Source organism: Stomoxys calcitrans, chromosome 3 (genome assembly GCF_963082655.1).
Source record: "Stomoxys calcitrans chromosome 3, idStoCalc2.1, whole genome shotgun sequence".
Lineage (NCBI taxonomy): Eukaryota > Metazoa > Arthropoda > Insecta > Diptera > Muscidae > Stomoxys > Stomoxys calcitrans.
Window position 1 is genome coordinate 22,092,948 of NC_081554.1, and position 11,818 is coordinate 22,104,765.

At 43.8% G+C, this 11,818-nt stretch overlaps 1 protein-coding gene across 5 annotated transcripts in view; it reads right to left on the reverse strand.

Annotated features, from left to right (window-relative positions):
- Positions 1-8,005, reverse strand: part of LOC106086998 (neural-cadherin) — a 535,030-nt gene extending 527,025 nt beyond the window's left edge. For all 5 annotated transcript variants that reach the window (XM_059364497.1, XM_059364494.1, XM_059364495.1 and 2 more), the window contains exon 1: positions 5,875-8,005. In XM_059364497.1, coding sequence (XP_059220480.1) covers positions 5,875-7,804 — 1,930 coding nt within the window. In that variant the 5' untranslated portion in view covers positions 7,805-8,005. The remainder of the gene's footprint in view (positions 1-5,874) is intronic.
- Between the last annotated feature and the right edge of the window lie 3,813 nt (positions 8,006-11,818).

Sequence of the window (11,818 nt, forward strand, 5' to 3'; positions counted from 1 at the left end):
GCTGCCATATTAATTTGTGCGAAGTATGGTCCAAATCGGTCCATAACCTAGTATAGGTGCCATATAAACCGATCTTGGATCTTGACGTCTTGAGCCGCTGGAGGGCGCAATTCTCACCCGAGTTTCTGAAATATTGCATGAGGTGTTTTGCTGTGACTTCCAAAAACTGTGATGAGTATGACGCAAATCGGTACATAACTTGATATAGCTGCCATATTAACCGATCTGGGATATTGACTTCTTGAGCCCCTCGAGAGAGCAATTATAATACGATTTGGCTGAAATTTTGTACAACGGTTTCTCCCATGGCCTTCAACATACTTGTGCAATATGGCCTAAATCGATCTTTAGCTTGATATAGCTCCCATATAAATCGATCGCCCGATTTTGCTTCTTGAGTCACGAATCGGAATGTAAGTTGATATAGCTCCTCCTCCTCGTCCTTCTGCTTCGTTTTTATTCATTATTCTTTATTTGCCTAAAAGGAGATACGGCGCAAAGAATTCGACAGATGCGGTCCATGGTGGGGGTTATATAAGGTTCGGCCCGGCCGAACTTACCCCGCTCTTACTTGTTTTTAATTATGATATATAAAGTTTCCCGAGTACCTTATAGCAATTCTAAGATGCAATTTTACGAATCGAGTGCTTATTTTGACACCGATTACGGCGTCATTTCATATAATGGTGTGCCCCAAGGATCTGTACTTGGTCCGCTTCTGTGGAACGTCATGCATGACGGTATAAAGACTTAAATTAGCAGAAGAAGCTATAATCGTTGGATGTGCAGATCACATTGTCATATTGGTCCAAGCAAGTCACTTGGATGAAGTAGAGCTGGACTCGAATGAGGCAATCAAGACTGGTTAACAACAATGAACCTATATCTAGCTGAACATAAAAAGGAGCCTGTACTCATGAGTGGTAAGAGAAAAAAGAGAACCGGACCGTTAAAGTGGACACAGTGGAGATAAAATCGAACGAATGTCTGAAATACCTAGGAGTCCTAGTAGACGAATACGCTGTTAAAAAGTCATCGAATGTGAACAGCGCTCTTTGCAAAATGATGCCAAACATTGGCGGCCCGAGACAAAGCCGAAGAGTGCTACTCGTAAGTAACTTAAATTCTTGTCTATTGTTTGGAAACCGAAGCTGAAGACGTCTTCAAGATCCCATATAACATTCATAGCTCGTCGGAACGGTCTCCGAGTGTGCAGTGGCTACAGAACCATCTTAAGCGACGCAGCACACTTGAAGGAGGGATGATCCATTTTGATATGCTTGCTAGGGAACATTGCAATATGCATCTATAGGGGAGTATTCGAAAACGGAAGCACTTCAAGAAGGGCCATGCGTAGTTTTGAGAAAGTAACAATGATGGAAAACTGGCAGAGGCGATGGAATAGTAATCCCAAATGGGCTTTTGCTAAACCTAAATAACCGGTTAAAGCGAAAGCATGGGAAGGTAATTTTGCGCGTTGGTTGGGAGTCGTAACAGAACACTACGGGCAAGATTTCAGCCTGATAACAATCGGTTAACAGCTGAGGCTTCTAGCGGCTCAAGATGTCAAATCGGGGGATGGGTTTATATGGGATCTACATCAGGTTATAGACCGATTCTGACGATTCTGAGCTCATAACAGAACACTACGCGCAAAATTTCAACTCAATCCAAAAACAATTATCGCCTCTAGCGTCTCAAGAAGTCACATCAGGATATCGGTTTATATGGGAGCTATATCCAAATCTGAACCGATAAGGTCCATTTGCAATCCCCTACGACCTACATCATACGAAGTAGAAGAGAATAGAAGTAGAAGTACTGGTAATCCAAGCACGCTACCAACTCGGCTACCGGGGTAGCCGAGTCATATAAATCCAAATTGTAATTTGGTTAGAGCTCTTCATCATATTTCCTGTACATGTAAACTTCTTAGTCCATCCTCGTTTGTTCGCTCATTTATCGACAAGAATGCATTATGAAATGTGCTTGAAACTGTCGCTGAGCTTAGTTGCTATGGTGTCTTTTTGTATCTTGTTTTTTTTTTTTTTTTTTGCAAATTTTAATTGTTGTCAATTTAAATGGTTTCTTCATAATAATAATGAATCATTCGCTAGAAGACGTGACTTTGTATGGAAAAAAGCTAAGAAGCAAGATAACTTCATTTAGAGCAGCGCACACTGTAAATCTTCAAGAAATGCATAACGAGTAGAACAATTAAAAGACTTAATAGTCGTATAGAAGAAGACATTGTTGACCTAGCAACTTGTGTTGGAATGTAAGGGAAAATTTGTTAAGCTGCATTCTTTATTTTTTTGTAAGTGCTTAGCAAGCAGAGCAGTGCAGTTGAAGAAAGGGAGAACAAATTGCTAGCGATGGAATAAACTTTGAAGAGGGGAACTTAAAGTGGTGATAAATAACAAGGAATTCAGTAAAAGAGATTTAATGAAGGGTGCGCAAGGAAATGGATTGGTTGAAAGGAAGAAGGCAGATAATCAGGCTGTCTATCACCATAGACATATCACCTAGGCTCATAGGTCGCCTTATTATGACGAAGGAGAGTTTCAGTAAACTTTCTACGATGAAGAAGAACTCCAAAATCCTTTCTTATAATGATCGAAAGTTTCAGAATATGGTTTAATTTTTAAGAAATCCTACGTAATTCATATTGCAAATTTTGCCCATGAACATTCCGCTAAGGAACAGGGGCAAACTTCTCACATAACAATGAGTGCAGTCCGATTCAAGTTAAAGCTCAATGATAAGGGGCCTCCTTTTTGTAGCGGAACCGACAACTCTTTGGAGAGAAGTTTTACATGGCATAGTACCTCACAAATGTTGCCAGCATTAGGAGGGGAAAACCACCGCTGAAATTTTTTCTGATGGTCTCGCCAGGATTCGAACCCAGGCGTTCAGCGTCATAGGCGGACATGCTAACTTCTGCGCTACGGTGGCCTCCATATGCTGCTTAGGATATGCTTGAGCGCCTGATAGCTTACTTGATTGTGAGCTCGGATTGCAAGTGTGGAGTTGTGGGCTGGATTCCCACCAGAGTCTTTAGTCTGTCTTAACTCCAGTACAACAATGGACGAAACTATGTGAGTCAGATTTCAGCCTACCACTATAACCTAATCTTTAATATAGAATAAGCTTTCATCTACCAATTGAGAACTACGTCTTCAAAAAATTTGGCTCCAAATCTGCACTCTTAAACCGGCAAACCAAGCACGATTTACCGTCTTTCAGGGAAAGCAGCGATATTATCAGCCACACCAAATTCAACACTTACGACCAGCCTTGCCACTCAAGAAAATTATTTCTTACCAAAATTTAGGAAAAGTCTCAAGAAACCTGATCAAAACCTACCAAATATTCTACCACCCAAAAATATGGTGTATATTTTTTACCCATCACCATAGGATGGGGCTATACTAATCTAGCCATTCCGTTTGTAACACCTCGAAATATTCCTCCCTCATACCTTAAAAGTACTACCCAAAAATAAAAGTGGACCGATCCGGGCAATATGAGATTCAAATGAAAGGAACAAGAGTAGAGTACGAATCTCATAGTTAAAGTTGGGTCCAAGTACCTAGGGGACCGCCCCAGCCCCAGAATTCCTTAAAATAGGTTTATTTGACGTTCATGACAATATGGGACTAAAATGAAAGGTATTCGGGAGTAGATTACGAATATGGTCATGAAGTAGAAATAGGCACTATAATTTATTGATCAAAAGTGGACCGATAAAGACACTAAGGGTATCAAATGCAAAGTATACGGGAGTAGATAACGAATCTGGCATACAAATTCATGTCGAAGTATAGGGGGTCACCCCCATAAAAACGTCAAAAATAGGCTCATTAGCCAATCACGGATATATGGGACTCGGGACTTGTTTGTTCCGTATAGACTGGAAAAAGGCAGAACCAATTTTCTCGGAATTTTCGCATATTGTGTAGGTTGGTCTGGAAGCAAACATAGGCTACATAATTTTTCGGTATCGGAGGGGGGACGGACCCTCCCCCCTATGCCAAAAACATAGCCCAAAATCAAAAGTGAACCGATCGGGACAATATAGGTATCAAATGAAAGGTATTGGAGAGTAGAATAGGAATATGGCATTAAAATTTGAGTCTAAGTACCCATCGGGCCGCCCCAACCCCAAAACTCCCCCAAACAGACATATTGGACGTGAATTTCAATATGGGGCTCAAATGAAAGGTATTCGGGAGTAGATTTCGAATCTGGCATACAAAATCAGATTGAAGTATAGGGGGTCTCGACAACCCTCAAAAACGCCATTAGACCCATTATGACTATATGATACTTGGTTGAACCGATTTTCTTAAAATTTTGCATAGATTTTGTACGTTTGTTTGGAAGGAAACATAGGCTATATAATTTTTAGATATCGGGTGGAGGTGGACACTCTCCCTTACCCTAAGAACTCCACTCATATCCGAAAGTGGTCCGATGGGCACAATAAGGGTGTCAAATAAAAGGTATTGGAGACCAGAAAACGAAACGTAACCAGCGAGCCCCCCAACCAAACCAACAAAACTCCTCTAAACTGATATATTCGAAGTTCATGTCAATATGGGACTCAAATTAAAAGTAATAGGCTGTAGATTACAAATATAACATGAAACATTAGATCCAAGTAATGTGAGGTCGCCCTCCCCCAAATACCCCCAAATGGGCATATTAGCCGACCATGGCTATATGCGACTCAAAGGAAAGGTATTAGGGAGTAGATTACGAATATGGTATTAAAATTTGCGTTCAAGTCTAGGTGGCGCTTTTCCCCACTAAAGATACGTCAAATGGGTTATATGACCCATTATATGGACAATATTGGACTCAAATAAAAGGTATTTGAGAGTAGCAAACGAATTTGATATCCAATTTTGGAGCCAAGTATTTTTGGGGTACGCCTTAAAGCACCCCCGTTAACTGAACTTCATTTCCGTTGGGAATAAAGAACGAATTTGATATCTATTTTCAGTGCAAAGTGCTGGTGGCCCACCCCAGCCCCTAAAACACCCTCCAAACGGTTCATATTTACCAGCCATGACAATATGGCGCTCAAGTTAAAGGGATTTTGAAGTGCAGCACGAATTTGATATCCATATTTAAGTCGAAATGTCTGAAATGCCATCCGTTCCCTAATGAGAACATTACCCTAAGGAGGAACATTACCACCAGGAATCTAGAAGGGGCAAATTCTCTCACATCAAGGAGTGCTTTCCGATTCATGGTTAAACTCAATTATAAGGGACCTTTTTTATAGCCGAGTCCGAACGGCGTTTCGCAGTGCGACACCTCTTTGGGGAATGACCATGCAAGGCATTGTACCACGAAAATGTCGCCAACGTTAAGAGAAGATAAACACCGCTCCGATGTTCTCTCCAGGATTGAAATGCGTTCAGCATCATAGGCTTCGGGGGCACGAATTTGATATCCGCAATCAGGGCGAAGTTTCCCCAACCTAAAAAGATATTAGAGAGTTGAAGAAGGCGCAGCGGAGCGGGCCCGGTTACACCTCCCATATAAAGCGATCTCCCGGATTTGCTTTCCTTTCACTGTCCCTGAAATCTAACCAGAGGTAGATGCGAGCATAACCATCTACACATAGGATTGATCCGGTGCCATACTATTTCTACTTGCCTGTTCCGTCCGCTATTGACCCCTAGCGGAATAGGAGAAAACCCCCAGACCAAGATTCCCAGTTCGTACGTCGCAAACAGTTTCTTGTTTGCGAATTTTCGAAATATTTTGTAAATAATTTTTTCTTATATTCATCAACAGCTTTTCCCACGAACCCCTATCTTTAAATTTCTTTAAGAAAATTATTAAAAAGTCTCCACTTACCATTATGTCCCGTATTGGTGATGATCACCCAAAAATCGATGGTCTTCTCTGGTCCCAATTCCTCATAGTCCCACTTCTTTTTCACACGCACTGCACCATTTGTCTCCACCGTCACCCAAGGATTCTCATCGCGTATCTTAAAGGTCTCCTTGTCGGTTTCCTTTTCCAGCTGGAACACAGATTTTCCCTCTGTATCACCGTCGGCTTCGGTAAACTCTATGCGTTTGGTGGGACGGACGGCTCGGGTTACACGTCTCTTCTCGCGGTGATGTGAATGTTCGTTGATGGCATCATGCTCCAGATGTTGCATGATAAAAGACACTGGTTCCGGCTGTAGGAATTCTACAAGTACCTTGGCAGGTTGTGAGCTTACCAAACTGGGATAGCGTAAGTCGTGGGCCTCCACCTCCAGCAGTAGTTCGCTGGATGGTGGCTGACCCACCAGCATAATTTCACCCGTTTGAGGAACTATGATGACCGTGTTGCTAGGCTGCTTTAGACGATAGGCGATTTTATCACCATCAGCATCGCTGGCCTCCACCTTGCCCACTATGCTGAAACGTTTCCAGGTGGTGGAGACATTGGTATCCAATTCGGGTGATTTGAGGCCAGCAATGGCAAATTTGTAATCATGGGCCTTGAAAATCGGACGATTGTCATTCTCATCCAAGACGGTGATTTGAATCTTGGACACTGTCTTATCGACATCCTCCAAATCGGAGGCCTGCACTGACAGGTCATAGTGAGGGGTTTGTTCACGATCCAAAGGACGATTGGTTACCAGCCACACACCACTCTCCTCATCACCGTTTATGACCAAAGAATTGGATCTTTCATCACTCTGTTTGGCGTGACGACTCTGCAGGGCAAAGGCACCATCTTCATTGCCACCAATGATGGTGTAACGCACTTTCTTGGGTTCCCCACTCAGCTCGCCGTTGCTGAAGGCCTGCATTAGGGGCACTCCTCTTACCCGGGTGCCAGCCGGCTTGTTTTCCTTGACCTCGCCCGAGGCATCCAACATGGAACCGGGAAATCTTAACATATCATTTCGATGCATGACATACAATTGAATATTGTGGGTTTGGGTGGAATTGGGGGTCTCCTCCACCACCACCAGATTCACCGGGCGATTGACTAGGGGCGATATATCCGAGGTGGTCATGACCACACCATCATCCAGCACTGTAAAATACTTGGCATATTCGTTGTCCAACATATGATATGAGCCATGTTGGTAGGTGAAATGCCCCGAGGGGCTGTCTGTAAGGTTACTGCTCTCGAGGGGTCTGGTCTTGAAGCGTTTTATACTAAAGCCGGGATAGGTGTCGTGAGGCAACACTAGGGACATGTCGTTGCTGCTGCTGCCCAATGAGGCCAGGCTGCCACCACTACCGGCCAACATGCGAGCCGCATTGGCGGGCGACAGGCCATGGCCCTTATTAAGGACAGTGGTTGTTTTTGCATGGGACTGTGACTGTTGCTGCTGATGGTGCTCTTGCAAGGGGTGTGGTTGCTGTTGGTGCGTTTCGGAGATCTCTTGGGTTAAGACGTTTTCGAATTGACTATTAATTATTAATAAAATAAATGCAAATGCCATGGTGTAACGGCATAACGATGATGACGACCACGACGACGAAGATGACGACAACGATAACGACGAAGACAACGACGACGACACGTACGCGGACAATGACCGACACGATAACGTTAGTGATGCCGATAACGTTGTAGAGGGGGCGGCGGAATTGGAAGAGTTTGAGTGCAATGTGTACGCTGGCCCGACATTTCCGTTTCCTTTGTTGCCATTACACGTCAGACCTTTGTCTGCCCACATATTCGAATTTATTCTACTAGAGCAGCTGCTGCTGCCACTGCTATTAAAGCTTTTAAGCTTTGAGCGCTTTTTGTGCGCTCGATTTTGTGCCATGGCTGTGGCACGCGTTGCTTGCGAAGACGTTTAAGTTTTCTGGGTTAATCGTCTCTGTTCTGTGTGTTTGTGGTATCTCTTCAATTGTAACCAGAATATTGTTTATAATAAATTAAGCGGTTTTATTTTAATTACTTCTCGTGTTTATTAGCACATAGTTGTTGTGTGTTGCTTCCTCCGGGGGTGCTTCAAAGTTACTCGTTTCTTGTCTGCAAGAAGAAAAAACGAAAAAAAAACAAAAATTGGCATTAAGATAAATAATTCAAAATAATTTGAAATATTGACATTTTATTCGTGACCATAAAATATTTGTTGTTGAGTATACCATTAACTTAAGGGCAGTCAAAGTTCCTTTTATGATTAGTAATTAATTAGTAAAATTGAGTTCATACGGAACGAAATGAGAATAAAAGCCTTATCAGTGGACCACTGTGGGACGCACCGACTATTGTAGGAGACCACTGTGACTCATGACAATTATGGGGAAGAGGCTAGCATGTATGCCTATGACGCTGAAAGCCTGGGTTCGAATCCTGGCGAAAAAATCATGAAAATTTTCAGCGGTCCCTCCTAATGCTAGCAACATTTGGAAGGTACTGTACCATTTGGGATGGCAGCCAAACTTCTCCACAATGAGGTGTTGCACTGCGGCACTCTGTTCGGACTCGGCAATTAAAAGGAGGCCCCTTAACATTGAGCTTAATCTTGAATCGGACAGCACTCATTGATATGTGAGAAGTTTGCCCCTGCTCCTTAATGGAATGTTCATGGGCAAAATTGCATTTTTGATAATTGTGTACAGCATAGGACACATTTAAAGGACAACATTTTACTTATCATACCTGGCATGGCTGTGGCAAGTGCAAAATTTTAGACAAATAGGATAAGAATTGCGCCCTCTAGGGGCTCGATAACTCATATCTAAAGATTCGCTTATTTACTTTAATTGGCTATTACAGAACATTTGTTCCACAAGACGAACGTAGAATTGCAATCCAAGCGCCTAGATCTTCTGCGCCCATTTTGTTATACCCACCACCATATGATGGGGGTATACTCATCTAGTCATTCCGTTTTGAACACCTCGAAATATTCGCCTAAGACCCCATAAAGTATACATATTCTTGATCGCCTCGATGTTCTGAATCGATGTAGCTATGGCCGTCTGTCCGTCCTTCCGGACTAAAGGCTAGCCGCTTGAAATTTCGCACTGATACTTAAAAACGATGCAGGTCATTGGGTATTGCAAATGGGCCATATCGGTTCAGATTTAGATATAGCTCCCATATAAACCCATCTCCCGACTTGACTTTTTGACCCCCTGGAAGACCCAATTTTTGTCCGATTTTTTACGACGTCTAATAACTGTTTCAAGTACGGTCCAAATCGATCTATAACCTGAAGTAGCTCCCATATAAACCGATCTCCCGATTTGACTTCTTGAGTCCCTACAAGTCGGAATTTTTGTCCGATTTGGCTAAAACTTTGCATGCGGTATTAAGCTATGACATCCAACAACTGTGTCAAGTACTGTCCAAATCGGTCTAAAACCTGATGTAGCTCCCACATAAACCGATCTCCCAATTTGACTTTTTGAGCCCCTACAAGTCGGAATTTTTGTCCGATTTGGCTAAAATTTTGCATGCGGTATTAAGCTATGACATCCAACAACTGTGTCAAGTACTGTCCAAATCGGTCTATAACCTGATGTAGCTCCCACATAAACCGATCTCCCAATTTGACTTTTTGAGCCATTACAAGTCGAAGTTTTTGTGCGATTTGGCTGAAATTTTGCATGTAGTATTTTGCTATGACATCCAACAACTGTGTCAAGTACGGTTCAAATCGATCTATAACCTGATGTAGCTCCCATATGAACCGAACGCCCAATTTGACTTCTTGAGCCATTACAAGTCGGAAATTTTGTCCGATTTGACTGAAATTTTGCATGTAGTATTTTGCCATGACGTCCAACAACTGTGTCAAGTACTGTCCAAATCGGTCTATAACCTGATGTAGCTCCCATATAAACTGGGTATATCTGGTCTAGGGTTGATTAACCAGGACCAAAGCCGCATTGATAAAACCCAATTCTCTCATTGACTTTGGGGTTTAAACTTTCACACAGAGAGAGAGAGAGAGAGAGAGACTTATCCCTCTGTAGTTGGCACATTCCGTCTTGTCTCCTTTCTTGTGTACGCCGCATACTGTGCTGAGATGCCAATCATCGGCTATGCGTTCTTCTAGCCAGACAAGTTGATGCATTCGCCTTATCAGCGTGTTGCCTTCGGTCTTAAATAGTTCAGCGGGTAAGCCGTCGGCTCCTGCTGCCTTGTTGTTCTTCAGTTGGGTCACTGCTACTTCGACCTCATGCTGACTAACATTCTATACCATCATCAGGGATTGGTTCTGCCTTATCTTCTTTGCCGCCATCGTCGGACACTAGCAGTTGGGCAACATGTTCTTTCCATATCCTCAGCACGCTATCTCTATCAGTTACCAGATTTCCTTCTTTGTCTCTACATGTGTTCTTCTTGCCAGACAAGCTGATGCATACGCCTTATCATAGCATCGCCTCTGGCCTTAAATAGTTCAGCGGATAACGCGTCGGCTCCTAATGCCTTGTTGATCTTCATTCGGGTCACTGCTACTTGGACCTCATTCTGACTAACATTCTATACCATCGTCAGGCGATGGTTCTGCAGCATCCTCTGCGCCGCCAACGTCGGACACTAGCAGTTGGGCAACATGTTCTTTCCATATCCTCAGCACGCTATCTCTATCAGTTACCAGATTTCCTTCTTTGTCTCTACATGTGTTCTTCTACCCAGACAAGTTGATGCATTCGCCTTATCAGCGTTTTGCCTCCGGTCATAAATAGTTCAGCGGGTAACCCGTCGGCTCCTGCTGCCTTGTTGATCTTCAGTCGGGTCACTGATACTTGGACCTCATTCTGACTAACATTCTATACCATCGTCAGGCGATGGTTCTGCGGCATCCTCTGCGCAGCCAACGTCGGAAACTAGCATTAGGACCATACAACAAGAACATGTTGGCTTTACATAGGCGCTGCGATGAGGACCATGCCCATAGGGCACTGGAGACTATTCTGGATATGCGACCCATTTACATTCAGATTAAGTGTGAGGCAGCCACAGCGGCTTAAGGATTGAGGATGGGAGCAGCTCATACCATCGCTGTATAATCGAGGCGGCGATAGGAAACCTGAAAGGAAGGGAAAAGGTTTCCGATCGCATACATGAGATGAACCTTGAAGTCGAGTGCGAGGCAGTGCTGCCATCAGCAAACTCTTGGATTGACGGAACCCTAGTATTGCCATCTGGAAGATCATGTTAGATGGATGGATCAAAGCTAGAGGACAGAGTGGGACTGGGAGTCTACATTGAGAACCCAGGGACTGAGATCTGTTTCAGACTGCCTGATCATAATAGGGTCCAGCAGGCGGAAACCCGGGAGCCCGCATCGTTTGAGTGCCGGGCCATAACGGATTAAGGGAAAATGAAGGGGCAGACGATTTGGCGGTGAAGGCCAGAGGACTGCCGTCAATAATTTTGGTTAACCTGAAGTCTTTCGGGTCGATGCAGTCCAAGTTAAGGGAGTGGGCGACGAATGCGCATGCAATATTGTGGAACAGCGAAATGGCCGGTAGGACGGCGAAAATCCTATGGTGGGGTTCCAGATCGTGAGAAGACGAGGCTATTACTGAAAGGATGTAAGAAGCAGGTCAGTATAGCTGTTGGTATGATAACGGGACACATAGGACTACGAGCTCTCCTAAGTAAAATCGGTGCGGCAAGTGATAGCAAGTGTAGGGCATGCGGGAAAGATGGTGAGACGTTGGAGCAATTCCCTTGTCATTGCCCGGTTTTCGCGTCTAACAGATGCGGGCACTTAGGTGGAGACACAATACCAAACATGAATCAACTTAGGGGAGAGGACACCATAGCACAGAGGCTACCATATCCGCCTGACGCATGACGTTGAACGCCTGGG